The sequence below is a fragment of the Hydra vulgaris genome, chromosome 09, assembly GCF_038396675.1.
Source record: "Hydra vulgaris chromosome 09, alternate assembly HydraT2T_AEP".
Lineage (NCBI taxonomy): Eukaryota > Metazoa > Cnidaria > Hydrozoa > Anthoathecata > Hydridae > Hydra > Hydra vulgaris.
In genome coordinates this window covers 55,767,917-55,788,822 of record NC_088928.1, presented here as the reverse complement: position 1 = coordinate 55,788,822, position 20,906 = coordinate 55,767,917, and the positions used below count along the sequence as shown (strand labels likewise).

Sequence of the window (20,906 nt, the reverse complement as noted above, 5' to 3'; positions counted from 1 at the left end):
CATCCTTGCGCAACATGAAACTGTTAGTAGTCATATTTTTCAATTGTTGATGGAATCAGCCTCTCTGAGAGTTACCACAGAGTTCGGGAAACCTAACTACCAGCCGGCCTCAGAACCATAAAACTGAATTTTAGAGCTGTACCCTCATCGTTAGGAGATAGTAGAATGAGTTGCCTAGTCATAAAAACAGAGACACAAGCAAAACCCATGTATTGTTTCAAGAAGATCCAGCATTCAACATCCTAAACTGGAAACAATGTATTACATCTGCGCCAGCCTAATAGATAAGGAAGGGGTGCAAGGCTGGCCAACAGATAGAATCTATTTACCCCTTAAGTCTTTGCCTAGGAGGCCTTCTACAAGACAGTAGCCAAATGCGTTTAACATCTGCCCAAGATGAGTATTTTTATCGAGACACCATCTGTAGCCTTTACTCAACCAAGAGCCCCAAGTCAGGGGGTGTTTTAAGTTGAAGTTGGCTTCTCCTAGCCTTTGCCTAAAATAACATATCCTTAAAGGCAGCAGGACATGAAGCAGGTTATACTGGATTACATGTTACCAGTAGCAGGATAACCTGACCTGACCAGGATAACCTGACCTGACCCACTCCCATCTAATGCACACTTTCCATTCCTCACCCACTTCCATTTGGTGCACTTTCCACTTCCATTTAGTGCACTTTCCACTTCCATTTAATGCACAATAAAACCTTTCTGTCAGTTAATAAGGCAGCAGTAGAGCAAGTGGATTGAAATCCATTCATCGTCAGAGAGTCAGTTGTTAGGCTCAAGATGAAATAAAATTATAAAATTAAATAAATAATAGAAGATTGTTAATTGAAAATTTAAAGACTAATAATAGTAAAAAGACTATGTGTGATAGTCAGGGTCAGTCTCCAGTGACAGGGTTGTTAATCTAATTATGTGTAATAGTTAGCATGGTCAGTGCAATCTCCAGTGGCAGGAATGTTAATCAAATTACAAGTTGTAGAAGAATTTCTGTGAAATTCTTCTACAACTTGTAATTTGTTTTACTTAGAAACAAAAACAGGAGTGATTTGGATATCTAACAGTGGGTTAATCTGTTTCTTTGAGATGACAGGAAATGTGCAGTTGTTAAATTCAAGAGGAAACATTTTTTGCAAGTTGTTCTAATTTGTCCTTGGGTGAGGTAATAAGATCAGGTCCTTGTATGAGAAATGGAATGTTAGACTTGTCTTTTTTGATGACATTGTTAAGGAGTTTTAAAAAGTATTTATAACATAATTTCTAAGATAAAATACAAGATTTGATAATCTTATAATAATTAATCTTAGCATCAGAAAGTGCATAAAAGTCAGAAGATTTAGACCTGGTTAAAAATTTATACTAAATCTTTTCTAAGTAAATGCCTAGTATTATACTAAGCATTTACCAAGTGAATGCTTAGTATAAATTTGTAAAATTTATTCTAAGTTATATTTTTATTTTTAAGGAGTTATACTTTTATGATGCACCATCTGTAGATGCTCAACCAAAAAAGCCCCAAGGCAGGAGTTATTTTTAGTCAGAGTTAACTTTACCATGCTGCTAGTAATAGGTAGACATATCATGATGATCCTAATTCTGGTGAGATCTTAAATAATTAGCTTGAATATTGAACATGTCCCTAATATTTTTAACAACAAAAAGATTCTTCAAATGTTTGTCCACCTGGGTCCAAAAAAAGAAACTATATAAAAATTTTCACAAAAAATTGTTCATTTTTATTAAAATCTTAAATAATTTTAGAAAATAATTATAAAAAAATGATATATTATTTAAATAAAAGTTTTGCTTAAGTTTAAATATTGCTCCATGTTTCAAAAATGCTTAAATGTTCAAAAATGACACTCTCAAATGTTCAAGGGTCTTAAGCAACCCCCCAAAAAAAAATTTATAAATTTTTGTTTTTTGTAGGTGTTTACTTTAGATGGTTCAACTACTGTTAATGAGTTATGTAAAAGAATTAATGACGTATACTACTTTCTTTTTTTCTTATTTTTTTCTACAACAGCATTTTTACAAATTATTATTATATAAAAATAAGAATTTAAAAAAGATTTTAATTCATTTATCAGGTTTTTACATTATTTATTGTATAATTTAGGAAATTGGTATGCGACCTAATAATGAAAATGGATATGCATTGTACACTGACAATCCAGTAACTAAAGTCCAACACTATCTGCAGGGTAATGTTAAGGTTAAGTTTATTTTGTGTGTTACAACATATTTTTTGCGTGGAAATTGTGCGTCTAATAAATAATTTTTGTTTTATTTATATAGGTTTGTGATGCAATATCAAAATGGGAGAATGTAGTTCATCAATTTAATGTTGACAAACTAAAGAGATCAAGTGGAATTAAATTTATATACAGAAACAGGTCATTGATGTTTTCATTTTTAAGTCAATTATTTATGTTGATGTTTAAAATAAATTAACTAGGTGATAAAAATGAGAAATGTTAATTTAATGTTTAGATTGTTTTTTCTGAGTAAGATTAATCTTCTTACTGAAAAAGAAAAGCTTCTTCATGTTTTTGAGGTGAAAGATTATTTATGTTTTATAAGATTAAAGTTTAAATACTTCTCCGTATTTTTGAGGTGAAAAATTATTGATCTTTAATAAAATGAGGTTAAAGTTTATAGATCGGTTTTAAAACTAAATTTTTTTAATGTTGCATCTGATGTTCTGAAGCCATGTATGTAGATTAGTTGACAAACAAGCTTTTATTTAATTAGTTGACTTAACAATATCAAAATTTCTTATTGTCTTCTGTTCCAGCCATCTGAGAGCACCTGGACTCATTTTAGAGCTCCTACTGTAATGTCACTCTGAGGCTTTTTATTGATATGTACTATAAATTGCTATGCTTTTATTGTAATTTACCACAAAATAAAGTTGTGCAAATTGTAATTTTTGTGATTTTAAGTCCCCTTAGCACACAATTTTTATGGTTTTAAAAGTAGTGTGTATTATAAGTATTAAAAGCAACTTTTAATTCAATGTGTTTTTGTAAATCTTGTGAATTGTGAAATACTCTTAATTGAAAGACTTCAAGTTTATTTTGACTGAATTATTGTTGAATCTTTTAACTTAAACCTGCTGAGGTATATTTTAATGACTATCTGGGTATAAATTTTTTTTTTTAATTTGATCGATAAAAATTTAATAATTTAGGTAGCACAATATATCAGATGTGGTTATTTGGTACCAACAGCAAACAACTTAGCTAAACTTACTGCTCTCTATTCTCAGGTGAAGTTTATTTCTTATTTTATTTTAAAACTTCATAAATTGTTTATATTTCTCTTGAGATCTGAGGTTATTTGAATTTTTATAAGATGTGTTTTATTTTACATCTGTACAAATGTAAAATAAAACATATCTTATAAAATATCAGTTGATGATTTGTTATTCATATAATCTGTTACACCTTTTTGAATGTGTAACAGCTCATAAAAACTGGTATCCATTTATTGAACTGTTGGATATTCACAGAACTGTTACATATTCATAGAGCTATTTTATTTACCTATAGACCTGTTATGAATTTTTTTTTTAAACTACTGTCAAAAATATTTACCTGAATATGTTTTAAAACTCAATAAAATTGTGTACAGTTAGCTAACTCTTTTTTAAGAAATTACTCTTGTAGTTTTAGTCATTGTAGATAAGTGAACTCAATCATAGTTTTAAATACGGTTTTGTCATATTTGGATTCTTATTACTAATTTTTAGATTTTAGCTACTAATCTTCAATTCTATACCACTCATATTAAGTTCATAGCTGCTTATACTAAGTTCATAGCTACTCATATTAAGTTCATAGCTACTTATTAAGTGCATAGCTACCTATACTAAGTTCATATCTATTTATTAAGTTTTTTACTTCTTATATTATAATTCATATCTACTTAAATACTTAACTTATAATTGATGTAAACTTTTTTTGGTCTTGATAACTCAACAACTCAAGTTTATTTTTAATGTTGATTGATATTACTATTATTCAAAAATTTTCAAAAATATTTTAAAAATTATGTCCATGAACAAAAATATTTCAAAAATTATGCCCTTATGTTTATTAAGTTCTTAAGGGGAGGGTCACTAAATTAGAAAACTTTTTTTTTTTACTTTAAATGAAAGATGGTTTCTTGTTTATTTTTAATAAAAAATGACCTCGTTATTAATTCGATAAATAGTAAAGTAATCTAAAATTCTATTGTTTATATTTTTTTATCTTAAGCCATGGTGTTAAAGTTTAACATATGTTTTTGAAATTGTATTGTTTTTTTTATATGTGGATTTTTATATCCTGATTTTAGATTGAATGTGGAGACTATGTTGAACATTTTAAAATGATAGAAGAACTGATGATCAATTACCCTGATTTTAATAAGATTCTTAATTCATCAATAAAAAAGTAAACTTTACAACTTAATGTGTTATAGAAAGTGTAGATAAACTTGATGTGTTATAGAAAGTGTAGATAAACTTGATGCGTTATAGAAAGTGTAGATAAACTTGATGTGTTATAGAAAGTGTAGATAAACTTGATGTGTTATAGAAAGTGTAGATAAACTTGATGTGTTATAGAAAGTGTAGATAAAATAAATTTAAACTTTTGCTATGAAAAGTGGAAATAAACAAACTTAAAATTCTTTTTTTAATTTAGAAAAATAATTCAAAATGTGGCAGATATTTGGTCCACTTTGAAAGGAAAAACATCTCTTGAATGCTGTGAAATGTATATGAGTGTTGTTAAATCAATACCTTTATATGGAAGCAAGCTTTTCATGGCAAAGGTATTGCCAAATTATAAAAAATATGTTGTTTAATTTAAAAAATTAAGGTATAAATACAATTAAATGTGATAACTAAGAAGTAAAACTCTCTGTTTAAAATAACATTTGTTATTTTAATGTGTAGCTTTAACATTTAGATTTAAAATTTAATAAAACTTTTACATGATTTTAAATATGTAATGCAAATTAATTCTAAACACTAAAATAGCTAATTTTTTTTGTTGACATTTTAAAATGTTTTATCAGAAAAGGCTTACACAAATGACATACACAAAGGTATGATTTAATTTATGTTATATACACACACATGTATGTATATAACATAAATTAAATCTTTGCTTTGTGTATGTCCTTTTCAATAAATTATGGATTTACCTAAAAAATACTAAACTGATTCTAAACTTTTGTAAGAAACTGTAGATAAAAATGTTCTTCAACTTTTTAACAGACTAACTGATAATTTGGTCGCAGTTCTCTCAGATTTTTTGATAAATTCAACTCTATTATTATTTTGATATCTTTTAATTATTCTACATAATTATTCTTCTTTTTTTTTTTTTCTGTGCTATTTAAGTATAAATTAGCATGCTGACTTTGCTTTATCTTCTTTTGTTCAAAAATAATTCACTATTTAATGTGTTTAAATTACTTGTTTGTTGAAACTTCAGGTATTTATTCTTTAATTTTATATATATATATATATATATATATATATATATATATATATATATATACATATATATATATATATATATATATATATATATATATATATATATATATATATATATATATATATATATATATAAAAGGCCTCAGTGGAAAAACCGGCGTTGTCACATTTAACAAGTTTTGAGAAAGAATCAATCATTAATAAAGATGAGAAAAAAATAGTTATATTTTGATTAATTTATTTAAAGTTTAATTAAAAATAAAATTTTTTTTATAATTTTTATTAGAAGTTTTATATATATATATATATATATATATATATATATATATATATATATATATATATATATATATATATATATATATATATATATATATATATATATATATATATATAGGGTAAAGGAGGGTCTGTTCGTGATAAATTAACTAGATGTGTAATTACAAAGTCAATTTCAGTAATTTTACTTAATTACTTTAATTGTTTGATGTACATAGAGTAAAGTTACTAGAATCTATGCAGTTTTGGGATTTTAAGTCCTTTGATAAGTTTTTATAAAAGCTCAAAAGTCATTGAGAAAAGTTAGGTAATTTTGTGATATGATATTTAATTTCGTGATAGTGGTTAGGTAATTTCGTGAATACACAATAATATTTAAATTTTTCTTTATTAATTAAGTATAACATCTGGTATAATATAACAAAAAGTATCAACACTTGTTTTGAATTCATAACTATTCAATCAGACTTTAAGTTCATAAAATATAAATATAGTCAGGCTTATAAGTTAACAAAATTATAATAATACTTTCATTACTTTATATTTATATATAAAAAAAATATACTTTTAACATAGGTAGCTTAGAAAATAAAATAACAGACCTACAAAAAACTCTTAATATAATAACTATAATATTAACCATACTTATATCTGATTAACTTATTTTTCTAAATCACATTCTTGTTGACAACATGTATCACACATAAATACTTCACCAATGTCCTCATATGTTTGACAACTCTCATGATAAGGTACTAAACAATAGGAACACTGCACCCATTTTTTTCCATTTTTTTTTTTTTACATCACTGTTGTAACTTTTTTTACAAACACCGCACTCCCAATCATCATCTTTTGAAGCATTTTTATTTTTTTTACTTTTTTTAGAACATACAGGAATAGAATCCTTTGAAGTTAATGGAATAGGTTGATCAGGAGGAGTCAGACACTTTGCACTTGAATCCCTTTTTGGCCTATTAGGGTTAGGTGTGGTTGGCTCTACAGATGGAATAGTTAACAATGTTTGTATAGCAGTATTACTGTGTGGTTGAATTTCTGTACTTTGAATCTCTCTGTTTGTCAATTGAGATGGAGCTATTGCTTCTGGAGGAATGGCATTTTTATTTAAAGGGCAAATGCCACGTTTTTTAAATGCATTTTCTATATTTTTTTTAGAAAAGCTTTTAATAAATGCTGGATTCAATATTGTATGAAAAGTTGTCCGATTTGGTTTTTCTCCAGGATTTTCCCTCATAAAGTCATTTAAGCTAGTGGCCCAGTTTGACTTAAGTGGCTTGTATATTCCTACATCTAGTGGTTGTAATAAATGACTAGTATGAGCTGGAAATGTAAATAAATATATTTCATTTTCTTTTGCAAGTAATATAACATCCATGTTAATGTGTGATGCATGTGAATCCATGAATAATATCACAGGCAAATGCATTATTGCGCGCAATGCATTATTGACTAGGACCCAGTCCTATTTAACTAGTTTCTACAGTAATGTAATTTTGTGATAGTAAGTAATTTCGTGATAGTAGGTAATTTCGTGATAGGCTTTACTGCAAAAATATTTGCAGATTCGTATAGAGAAAGATATTATTATCATTTAACTATATAGTTATATCGTGCTTAAAACAATTTTTAATGTCATTATATTTAATAAAAGAAACATGATTAAAAATGTAAATTCATTTGAGGTGAAAATGTTAAGAAAATGTGTAACTGCGATAAGGAATCATAAGTTATAGGAAGTTAATAAAAAAACAAAAGTTTTACCATTAAATCAAGCATCTTTTCTAGTTTAATATTTAATAAAAATAATTTACTTACCTTAAAACACAAGTCTGGAAATAAAAATGTTGGACAAGTACTCCAAACAAATGTGCTGAACGCACGTTAAATAATGCTAAAGAATGTACAAACTGATAGTAAACAATTGACGTATCACACGCACCCAACGACTATTTGTGAATCGACAGTAGTACCCCGGGGTACCATTTGAAGCAATTTCGATGTTTTTGACTAATAGGTATGTTCGCTACAAATGCCGAGCGAAATATCACGAAATTACATATATCACGAACATACCTTCCTTTACCCTATATAGTGATATATTAGTTTGCTGCATTTAATTGTATGTAGTTTTTTTCAACTTGTTTCTCTGTGCATTAGTATTGCTCCCTAAAGTTTATGTTTCAGAGTATGTTTTCAAAGTGTTGTGAGACGGTTATAACAACAGTTTTTAAAAAATGATAGGAGTAAGCTTTATGGATTGTAGTATCCCCCTCAGCATTGGTTAAGAAAAAAAATACAATGTAAAAAATAAAAAATATAGTACTATTAATATTAGTTAAAACAATAAAGTAAAATATATAGTATTATATTAGTAAATAAAGTATTTTGTTTAACAAGTTTTTTTTTTTTTATTCATTTGTTTTTTTTAATAAATTGTTTATTTTTTTATTTATTTTTTATTTTATTAGGTTATTTTTTTTATTTCATTGGTTGTTTTTTTATAGTTTTTTATAGTTTTGCTGCAATATTCCAGGAAAATAAACATTTTAAATAAACTAAGAAATTAACATTTAAAAATAAAAAATAAGAAAAAAAAACTAACAAATAAACTCTTTTACTATAAAAAATTTTGTTTACATATTTAGTCATTCTATTCTAAAAATTTAAAAATAAAAATGTTTAGAAAATGATCTTGCCCAAGTATTTATAAAATTTGGAAAAGCTGAAGTATATAATTGCTAAGGAATTTAAAATTGCAAAATTCGTGTATGATTTTTTTTTTTTGATTTAATAATTAAAAAGCCATCAAAAGTATGTCTCAGATAAAAATATAAAATTAAGCTATGCTTAAGTCAAGCACAAGGTGATGTTTGCGTTAATAAACAATCCAACAATCAGCACAAGGGTGTCAAAAAAAAAAAAAATACCTCTCAAGCTTTTCCCATTCTCTAAGGTCTAAATGGGCTAAAAATACCACACAAAATTTTTTTGTCCTAGTAAAAGTGATATCTGTAAAATTTCATTTTTCAAAAAAAATGCAATTTTTTTGGAAAAAATCATGTATTTTAGAAACTCTTTTGAAAATATACATTTCCAGTTTAAAAAATTAAATATTTTTGAGTTGTTTCTTTGTCAGGTCCTTCTTCAGCTTTTTTCTGGTATCTCTGCCAACCAGCATGAGGTTCTGTTTCATGTTGTCCGACCTGTAGCCTCCAACAAAGTCCTGGATTAGTCACATATTCCTTTCAGCGCAGTCATTGACACATTTAATAGACTTCAAAAACCTTTTAAATATATCAAATGTCTGACTGGCATCTCCGCTGATCCACTTCTCCACCTTTTCAAAAGGGATCCCACATACCCTGAACAAAATCCAGCTCTGGGAACCTACCAGCTCAGTAAGCTCTGTTGACCTGCTAATAATCGGTAGCTTTGGTTTCCCCATATGAAACTGGTCAGGGACATTACACTTGACCAACTTCTCCAACAATTTCTTCTTCACCTCGTCATCGATATCATCATCAGCTAGGAACAAAATAACTAACTGTTCTGTTAAATACCAAGCATGTTGCTGCATGCTGAAATGAAGGGCCTGTCCAAGTTTTGGGTAGTGGTCCTTTATGTCAAACGATGACTTAAAGGCAGCCAAGTCATTTGAAGTCGACTTGTCTGTCATACAGGATTTTAAGAACAAGGGCCCATAACATACAAAAACAAAGAATGCCGTTGTCTTTAACATCTTCTTCTATTTCTCATTCATCACCTGAGCTACCTTCTTAGTCATCCTCAGAGTCAACAGGTATAAAGCATCTGCCATGAACCTTTAGAATAAATTATTATTATTATTAAATATGTAAGAAAAACTTGAAAATGTACTGTCCCCTAAACACAAAAATTATTGATAATATACTATAAATTATTGATATTGATTCTATACTTGGCTTCATGGCAGGCTCCAGGTTGATAAAAATGAAATCCTGGCACATCTCTAGAGTTGCAAAAAAAACCGTTTTTTTTTAATTGTGTTTTTTTTGCAAAAAAAACATGTTTTTTTTGTGTTTTTTTTGTTTTTTATTGTTTTTTTTGTTTTTTTAGATTAAAAAAAATTATTTATTTTTATTTAATTTCTATTTTTATTATAAATGTAATACAATATATAATAGTAACATGATATATGATAAATATATAGTACATCACTTGAAAAATTTATTTTTAATTAACAAAAGACTCTGTATTCTGGCTTTCTTGTTCATTAAGGTCTTCTATTGTAAAGTCAAATCTGTATTCTTCAGAGTCACTTGATACCTCTGACTCTAAACTCTGTGAAGTACCATTGTCCAGAAAAAATTCTTGGCTTTGACTTGTTGATGATTCTGCATTGCATTTTAGATTTTTGAGTTGTAAATTATGTGATATAAATACTAATTTTGAAGCTCTGTCATTTGTTAATCTATTCCGTTTTTGATTGTGGATCCAAGATTGTCTACTAAATGATCTTTCGACTGCAGCACTTGTTGGTGGAAGTAATAAAATTTTACTTGCAATATTTGATAGTATTGGAGCACAAGAACAACATATTCCCTTCCACCAACTTACAGGAGATGAATGTTTTACTGAAGCCCATATAAAAGGTTTTGCAAAAAGTCCTTTGTTTGATCTATAATCAGCTATCTCACCCAAAATTTTGTCATCACATTCTTTAATAGAAGAATCCATTTTTCCTAATTTATGTAGCGTTTCAATGGCATCAATCTAAAGAAGATGTTTTAAATAAGGCATCTTAATTCATTTTAAATATAATTTCCTTTTTTTTCAATTAATTTAAATGAGGATTAAATTCTGAAAATACTCACCATTTCATCTCCAGAGATATGACATCCTTTATAATGTGGATCCACTAAATTTGCAGCAGGATGAATGTTTCGAATGTGAAATTTCCTTCTTTTGGCAATTATTTCCATCATAGCATTTTCCTCGCTTTTTAGAATTGGACTGCAAAGGATATTGTCTTAAAAAGACTTTTCTAAATCTGAAAATGTTTTTGCAACAATGGAGAGACTTAATTTATCTCCTTCAACTGCTGCAATGGCTATGGCTATTGGTTTTAATAACTTGATAAACCCATCCACTTTATCCCAGAACACTTCTGACAACAATAGGTTTTAAATAGGCTTAGCAAGAGATTTTGCTTCATCGTCAATAGCTAATCCCCGTAGTGCTAATCTGTTGTTATGAAGACTTTCCATACAATGTATTATTGAAGCCCATCTGAAAGATATATTTATTTATAATTAAATATTTATTTGCCTAATGTTATTTCCATACTAAGTATTATGATTTATAATGTAATATAAATTTATAATAATACTTTTTATGTTTTATTTTTTATGTTTTTATGTTTAATTTTATTATAAAATTAATTTTTAATAAACCTAGTTGTTACTGGAAGCTTTAGTGATTGTTGAATGATTTGTCCTGATTTCTGCTGATGTTGTTTTAACAAAGCTGATAAAATTTGAGAGTTCTTTATCCCTTTTACCACCATTGTGCAATTTCTTTGGGAATCTGCTATTGATTTCAAGTTACTTGCATCAGTAAAAATTAAATTTAAGGTATGTGCCAGGCATCCATAAGGATATATGTGAGGAAATTCAGTAACTATTAGTTGCCATGCTTTTCTCATATTGGCTGCATTATCAGTACAAACACCAAGAACTTTCATAGGTCCAACATCGCATATTATTTTTTTAACTATATTTGCCATATATTCGCCAGTATGACTTTCTGCGCCTAAATAAAGAGTTATACGTTTAATAATTATAATAAACTATAAAAATTTTAATATTTTTGAAAACTTTACAACTTTGGAGAATATAAAATAAAACTTGCTATCTGACAATTCTGAAGACATGATAACTAAAATTAATCTAAAAAGACTACCTGTTTCTATGCTGGTCCAAAGTATAGGTTGAGGTACCGTTACAACAAAATTAATGATTCCTTCATTCCTGTAAATAGTAAAATCTATCTTTATTACTGATTTTTATTATTTATGAATTATACACATGAAGTTAGAATGCACCTAAATTATATATGTGTAGCTTACATTGTTACATAATTTTGTTATATAACGTTTAAAAGTATCTAGGTATTGAATACTCCTATACTAGTGCACAAATCAGAACATAGATAAATAGTCCTACTATTTTAAATCATATTTTCCTTGCCTGATATTGCTCCACCCATCACACAAAATTGCTACACTTAAAGCAGTTCCCACAAGTTCTTTAACGGTAGTTGAGGTTTCATTATAAACCCTTTCAAGTAGGGAATTAGACAACATAACACGGTTAGGTAGTTTAAATGCAGGTCTCAATTTTGCAAAGCTGTCTATCCATAGTTTATTTTCAAAAACTCTTAATGAGCACTAAGTACCATAGACAGCGCGTGCTAAATCCATTTGCGATTCATCCTGTAAAAACATGAAATTTACAAAAATTGTTATTACAAAAATTACTTATGTACTAAATAAAGTTTGCTAAATATTTGAAAGTATTAAATATTCTAAATATAATTCTTACTATTTGTTCATTAGTCATTTTGTCCGAGAAAATCTAGGATGCAATTTTATTTTTCTGAGGTGTGAATGGAACTCTTGTTGAAGAATGCAATCGTTTCAAGGGAGGCTTATCTGAATTGGTTTTATTTGGCTTACAGTCTCCAAACTTAGGGGTTGTAGACCTACTTTGGTTTCCACAACAGCTTGGGGTTCGAAAGAAGGACTCAATTGGAATTTGCAATATAGCAGATGATAAACATATTTTTTCCTTTTTTTCCATACATTGAATAGGTAAGTTTTCAAGAATATCTTCTTCCATCATTAGTTCAGTTTGAACTTTCTTTTGTTTAAAAGGTATATCGTTCAAATATTTGTTTTTTATTTGATCTCCACATTTCATACATTTTGCAATGTGCTCCGTCATTCGAGTGCCATTTTTTGATAGCTTTAAGCTGCAAAATTCGCATATAACTTGTTGAATTTTAGAACCTCCAGATTCTAAAGGTGCCTCATTGAACAATGTAGCTACAAAACATTTCTTTCTGCCTGGCATTTTTTTTTTTAGATTTCTTTTTTTTTAAATAAATATAAACAATATTTTTAAAATTGTTTAATATTAAGTTTTTTTCATTAGTTATACAAACTTAGTTATTGTGTTATTTTTATTTACTTGAATACTTTTTGAATAAATAAAATTTTAGCTATCTAATTGCAATTTGAATAAACATTTGAAAAAAATGATTTAAATTTTCTAAACTCAAATGAATCCAAGATAAAAAAACTTATAAAAAACAAAATTAAATCTTCAAAATAAACCAAACTATTTCAATTTTAAATTCCAATAATTAAAACTAGTTAAAATTTCAATTTTAAACTCTGTTTAAAATTGAAATATTTAAATAAAGAAATAAACTATTAAAATTTTACAAAAGTAATAAACAAAAGTAAATAAAACATTAAAGTAAATTTTATATAACTTTTGGTTCATTTTTGTATTTTGCAATGCAGTGATATTTCATTCATTTTTATGAATGAAATAACACTGCTGAAATAACATTTTTATTTCATTCATTCAGTAGTGTTATACTTACAATTAACTAGTAGCTACTAGTATAGTTTTTTTGAGATATATTAAAAAAATTACTTAATTTTTTTTTTAATATTTAATACTGTTTTTTTTTTAAATATGCATTTTATTTAATAGAAAACATTCATATTTTGAAGGTTTAATGCCTCTGAAACTGTTTCAAGTATTATTAATATCTTAAATTTAATAAATACTAAAAAAATAAAAAAAACTATAAAAAACAGTTTTTAAGAAGAAAAAAACCGTTTTTTTGGGTTGCAACTCTATAAGTTAGTAAGAAATATTATATAGGGTAAAATACATTACATTTAATAAAAAACATGTATATTTTGAAGGTTTACTGACACTGTAACTTTTTAAAGGATAATTGATATATAAAATTTAATGGACACCTAAAAAAAACAAAAAAACCCATTAAAAACATGTTTTTAGGACAGGCCTGTTTTTTTTGAGTTGCAACTCTACACATCTCCTCCCAAATAGAAGACAACTAGCTCACAAAGTTTCTTGTAGTCCCCCCTGTTAAATGTCTCTATGGTCAGTGCCCTCTTGCCTAATTCCAGGGCCTCCCTTGCAATGTTGTACAAGGATGATCCAACCTGTAGCTCATTCCAATCAAACCTAATGATCTCCTCCATCTTGTCTACCTCCTCTTTGATGTCTGGCTAGGTTTTCTGTAGTCTTACATAGAGTGCTCTCCTTGGCCCCTTTGTTTTCTCACCAGTAAGAGCCTCCATAAAATGAGAGGTGTGTAACTCCAGCATATGGCAAAGATCTGATCAACAATATTGTAATATTCTATGAGATTTAAGAACACATCTGCCTGGTCAATTCCCTTGGAACTTTCAGCTTGAACTACTCCAAGGAGAATGTCATTTGTGTCATCAATATCAGTGATGTAACACTGATTGCAATCCTTTCAACAGTAACAGTAATGTTTAGGTTCTCCTCTATCTCTTTGATCTGTTTGCTGTCAAAGTGCAGGACAAGCCTCTTTCCACTATATCTTGTCTTATCTGGTCTCCTAGTAATTAAAATAACTTTATCACCTATATAATTTAATCTTTATTTATCCTAGTTTTACTTGATCTTCATTATTTTCAATAATTTTATATCCTACTATTTATTCTTGCCTAGATCTTCGATCTTCTTGAATCTCTTTCGATGAATGGACCTTCTGGAGATAGGCACATCCTCAAGATTTATGCCTGCTTTATTGCAGATTGTTACAATGATTGCGGTTTGAGGTCAAATCCTGACCCTGTATTGAGCAGATACTTTAAAAATATAATCCACCAGATCCTCAGAGCTGATACTTATCATTATCTACATGATAAACAGTTATGATATTTCTAATCTAATTGAATTCAGTTTGATTAAGTTTACTCAAAATTAGTACAACCAACTTTACATTTTAATACAATCTTTTATTTACCTTGCCTTTTACTATAGAATCAGAGTTTTGGAGTAATTCATCGACAGAATCTTCATCTGTGGAAATTACAACTTCTGACTCGGATGCAGAAGAACCAGCATCAGATTCAAAGGAAGCCTCAAGTTCATTTAAAACTAGTTACCTTCTTTTTTGTCCTTTTTTCACTTCTGTAATCTTCATATTCTTCATTCTCTGCCACCGATCCTGTCTGTTTTTAACAGATTTTTCAAATTCTTTGCCTACCTCTGTAGTAATATGCATTTTTCTATCTTCTTTTTGATCTAAAAAAAACTGAATGTATTCTGCCTTGGCCTTCTGGCAATGAAATCGATGATTGGATCAAATTTCCCCACAGATATGTCGAGGAGTTTGCTGCTCTCCTTAATGAACTCTTCCTGTATCTTAGTGAATCTACTAATGCTCGAATCCCAGTTTAGATCTCTCAGTTGAATTAGTTTGCAATACTTAATGTAAAGCTTCAGAATCTTATCCCTGATTATACATAAAAGAAGTTTACTAATTACATAAATATTGGTTATTTTTTATTTATTTATATTGGTAATCAATTATTTATTTGTTTGTTTTTGATTTATTTATTTGTTTATTTACATAATTAAAAATTACTTTATTTTCTACTTGACAGCAGCTCCAGAAATGAGAAGTTTGCCAAAACCAGCTTAGTTCCACACATCCATTACAAGAGAAGTAACACATTTATGGTTGGGATCTTTACAGGATCCACCCTTGCAGATAAGATCTTTGCCTGGAAAACGTTTAGGACAAGCTACAACAGATTTTGTAGATTTAAACTTTAAAGTCTTGGAAGATTTGATAAACTTTATATATCTGAGCACATTTCCAATGCTGGGGAGTTGGTTCGTGGGCAGCTGGTTGATAGGATACTTGAGAAGAAACAGTAGCCTTATGGGATTAGTCTGTATCTTCCTCTTTTTTCTTTTGTTCTTGCCTTTCTAACAATGACGGTCCATTTTAGAAATTACTATTAAATATTAAATTATATAAGATACTTTAGTTTATCTATTCATTCAATCATTCATTAAACAATCATATTATTCATTGAATCTTTTTTTAATTTTTAGCTATGTGTAAAATGCATTATGTAGCATGACAATAAAAGTAAACATGTATGTATTACAAATCTCAAAAACGTATGATATGATCAAATCGAGCATAATTAAATTTAACTTTTTAATTGACCACAGACGACTTAAATTGGCATTTTATCACGCTAATAATATTGTTAAACTATCATCACTAAGTTTATTAAAAATAAAATATAACATCAGAAAAATTTCATTACAAATTTATCGAACATTGACATAATAGACATTTATTTTCAAAAAATCTTTTCAAATTTTACAGATATCACTTTTTGACAACGGGTTTTTTTTTTTTGTTTATTTTTAGCCTCAGGGGATATCAGAGAATGAGAAAAATTTGAGAGGTATCCTCAAAAAAAAAAAGTGTGTTTCTGGGACACCCTAATCAGCACGCATGATTTAGCATGATGTAATATTCATGTTGTATTGAGCCAGTCAAAATTAAATTATGTATTTTAATGGATAATTATTCCATATTTACAAATGCCATTTGATTTATTTCCAAAAGTTAAAATGCACTAAATTCTTTATACTGTGCATCTGTTGTAAAGCAATTGAAAATTTGAACAATAATGGAGTTCTATAGTTAAAGAATTGACTATGATGATTGATAAGCATGATAACAAAATTTGTTATCATGCAAACATTTGGTCAAGCTGAAATTGAAAATTTAAATTGTTTTCTGATTGTTAGAGGTATAGAATTATTTTTCATTTTAGAATAGAACTATAATTTTTGTGTAGCTAATGGTCGTTTTTTTTTTTTTTTTATTTTTTTTTTATTTTTATCTTTATTATTATTATATATATACGGTACAGACCAATTTATAATTGCAGCTATACTTTACAGACCAATTTATAATTGATGCTATATATTTTTACATAAAATAAATGTGTGTTTGTGCATAAGCAAAACAATCAAATACTTGGTTGTGCTTGAGCAAAAGAGTAGAATATCGAAAAATAAACTTTATTTATTTGTTAGAATTACATTCAAAAAATTGAAGTAAAAGTGTCTGGTACTATATATAAAATTACCAATCAAGAATTATTTTATCTAGAAAATTTTAAATTTTCTAAATCAAAAATTAATTCTTAAATGTTTGTTATTTTGTTTACAAATAACTCTTTTATTTATTTGTAAATAAAAAGAAATTATAACATTAAAAAAACAAAAATAGTTATAATTGTGTATAAAAAAATATGATTAATGAAATTTCCAATTAATTGTTAATATTTAGCATACAATTAAGTTTCTATCACATGCATACTTGTGTAAATATGTTTACCTATAAATGTGTATTTTTTTTTTTTTTTTCAGGAGAAGCTACTTCAATCCACTTCTAATAACAATTCAGCAGATGTTTGGATTGCACTATATGAAATGCAAATTCAAATACTTTCCAAGAATAAGGTATGTAGTTGTCTAAAATATATGCAGTTGGGGTAGATAGGGAAACCAGTAACGAAATCCAAGTTTATGACAGGGTGTTAAAAAATAAATTTAATATTGTCTAAGTCATAAAATAAAAAATAATTTTTTTCACTGAAACATATAATACATTAAGAATTTGCCCCTAGCAACAGGTTGTTCATGTCATAAAATAGGTGTTTTAGAGTTTTGCGTCATTATACACTAGATTTAGTATTTGACAATAGAGCCAGTAACTGTTTCATATTCACTTAACCAGTTATAATTCATTGTTTGTGTATTTATATTTATTACTTATAATAAAGTTATACCGCTTGTGTTTTACTTTATTTGCTAGCCTCATCCATATGTGCATTGTTTGTTATGAGAGTTAAACCAGATGGTATCAACAATTTACAATATGGTGTCTATAAATCTTAGATCTTTTACTTCTTCTTTTGGTTAACCCTATGATCATACTACCTACTATTACCCTAAATCTGAATGAGATTCTTTTCATGTTTTCTTTGTGATGGTTCTTAGGCTGATGTCTTATGTCTCTCCGTTGATAAATGAGCCTTCTACATAACCTCCTGGATCCTTCAATACCAATTGAAGCTTTTATTCCTTCTTGTCAGTTTTAAGTCAAGTCTCTTCTTGTGCAGCCATTATAGCTAATAATAAACATTTTTTTAATGTTTTTCCTAAAATAATTCTAATAATAAAAAACAATATATAATAGTAAAGTATAATAGTAAAATGAAAAAAAGAGTGACTTTATTATTCTCAATTTAACAAATCTTGTATCTTATTTCATAAGTTAGATTCTAGAGACTGGAAAAATTTTCAACAGTGTCATCAGCCAAAGTAAGTCCATCATTCCATCTCTAATTCATGGATATGATCATATTACCTCTTCCAAGGATAAGGCAGATTTATTTACGAAGAACTAATTCTCCAATAATATTCTAATCTTGAATCTAATGGCCATACTCTTTCTGGTATTGCAGTTAATCCATTTTTAGACATTCAAATTACTCCGGCTTTCGTTGTTAAATTAACTTTTTAATTAATCTCTTCTACTGCTTGTGGTACAGATATTTCTGTCTTACGAAAGTTTTCTTTATAGCTGGAGACGACTTTTGTAAGACGAAAAATGCTAGAAAATGGCATCTGGGGTTCCAGTTTTTAAAAACTCTGGAGATCACTCAGGCCCCTCTAATTATTGTCTTTATTTATTATTAGCCCTCTAACTATCGTCTGATCAGTCTGCTTTCTATTATTAGCAAAGCCGTCGAGTGTTTAATCAATAAATTCCTAACATCACATCTTGAATCTTTGCTCTAACAATCAATACAGATTTTAATCTGCTCTTTCTACAGCTGACTTTTCTAACTACTGTAATGTTTCTATTTTATATTAGATGGAGGCAGCAAGACAAGGGCTATTGCTCTTCACATAACAAAAGTTTTCAAAAAGGTTAAAAATCTATCTGGAAAATATTTAGGTTAAATTATCTGGAAAAGTTGTTGAAATTACTAAATCATTTATTTCTAACTGCAGTATTAAAGTTATCCTCAAAACCCAACACTTCATTTCCAGTGATTTCTGAGTACAATAAGGTTCTTTCCTTGTTCCTGTCGTATCTTATCTACATTAATGATATTCCTTACTATCTTACATCTAAAGTGACTTTACTTGCTGACGAATTCTTTACACTCTTGATAAAAAGTCTTCACTTTTTGATCGTCTCTCTCCTGTTACAACTTGCGGTGGCTTCTGATCACTTAGAATAGTCTCTCTTCTGTTACAGCTTGCGGTGGCTTCTGAATCGCTTGGAGCAGGCAGTCTCTCTTCTGTAACAGCTTGTGGTGGCTTCTGATCGCTTAGAACAGGCAGTCTCTCTTCTGTTACAGCTTAGGGCTTGCGGTGGCTTGTGAATTGTAATGCAAAATAAAACTCAGTTAATAACTGCAAACAGCTAATACAATATTTTCGACATTTTTATATTGCTGAATTTTATTCCTCTCACTTATTCCTCTGCTTTACATCTTCTTGGATTATCATTTACAACTGACCTCTCATGAAAACTATATATACAATCCATCACAAAGTAAACATCTGCTGATGTTGCTTCTTTTTATGATGGTTACTATTTTCATACTCATGATTCCATTCTTTTGTATCTTTGCCTCTCTAAATCTGTATCTTTACCTTTATAAATATCTTTACCTGTACTTTGTAGAGGTAAACTCTACAAATCTCTTATTTATCTCCATATGGAATATTGTTGTCATATTTGGGTTGGTTATTCCAATGATGCTCTTTTTCTTCTAGACAAAATCCAAAAAACAACCTACAACTTTTAAAGTCTTCTGCCAAGTGCTTCCTTGCTTGTTAAAACTATTCTTTGTTTTCTAGTAAATCTCAACTCAATAGTGGTTGTTTGAAACCTTGTTAGGACTGAATAAGTTTTTAAAAAAAAAGCTTCCTTACTAAAATTTTAATTAGTTTTCTTAACTTTCTAAAGAACTAGTTAAATATTGAAATATATTTATTTTAATGACTTAATCATACAAATTTAGGAGATTATAAACAGTTATGATTGGTCTCAAGTGATTACTTTTGGTGGTTATAAACAAGATTTTATGCTTGTTGTACAACAGCGAGAAAGACCAGAAAATACAGTAAAGCGTTTATTTGCTATGCCTCCACATCAGGTAATTAATGTTTTTTAAAAGTAAAGAAGGCTAAAGGAGACTTAGCATAGCAAACTAAATAAAGCTAAAAAAACAGTTAACTTTGTTTATAATATGTTGAATAGTATAAATCAACATCTTTATAACATGTTGAATAGTATAAATCAACATCTTTATAACATGTTGATTTATACTATTTTTATTTTTTAAATTTATAAATTGAAAGTTTTTTTGCTTTTTTTAGTTATTTTTTCTGCTTATAATATTTTGTTATAATTATATACATTTGTAATATTTATAGTTTGAAATATACACAGTTATAAAATATGTAAAAACAGATAGGAGCTCAAAGAAGATGTAAATGATGAAATTATTAATACAATCTTCTCATAGAGCCCTTTTAATTATTACTGTTTTTTTTTACTAAAAAATATTACTGTTTTTAGAAATTACTGAAAAAAATACAGAAATAATGATGGCAAAATATATATATATATATATATATATATATATACATATATATATATATATATATATATATATACATATATATATATATATATATATATATATATATATATATATATATATATATATATATCGTTAAATATAGCTATAAAAATACATATTTAAATAGAATTAAAAATTAAATACAAATATTAAATTTTAAATGGCTTTCATTTTGCTAAAAAAAAAGGCAAAAAAAAAATTAAAAAATTTATTTTGTTTAATTAAAAGAAACTTAAATGATTTGACTGATTTAACCATAAATAAAGTAGTTATTTTTAAAACT

The 20,906-nt window shown here is 27.6% G+C and overlaps 1 protein-coding gene across 2 annotated transcripts in view; it reads left to right on the top strand.

Annotated features, from left to right (window-relative positions):
* Positions 1-20,906, top strand: part of LOC101238547 (pleckstrin homology domain-containing family H member 2) — a 96,736-nt gene that overhangs the window by 63,602 nt on the left and 12,228 nt on the right. For both annotated transcript variants that reach the window (XM_065806099.1, XM_065806100.1), the window contains 9 exons: positions 1,938-1,994; positions 2,128-2,223; positions 2,307-2,404; positions 2,502-2,565; positions 3,202-3,279; positions 4,350-4,447; positions 4,700-4,829; positions 17,325-17,417; positions 20,000-20,134. In XM_065806099.1, the coding sequence (XP_065662171.1) occupies positions 1,938-1,994; positions 2,128-2,223; positions 2,307-2,404; positions 2,502-2,565; positions 3,202-3,279; positions 4,350-4,447; positions 4,700-4,829; positions 17,325-17,417; positions 20,000-20,134 (849 nt within the window). The remainder of the gene's footprint in view (positions 1-1,937; positions 1,995-2,127; positions 2,224-2,306; positions 2,405-2,501; positions 2,566-3,201; positions 3,280-4,349; positions 4,448-4,699; positions 4,830-17,324; positions 17,418-19,999; positions 20,135-20,906) is intronic.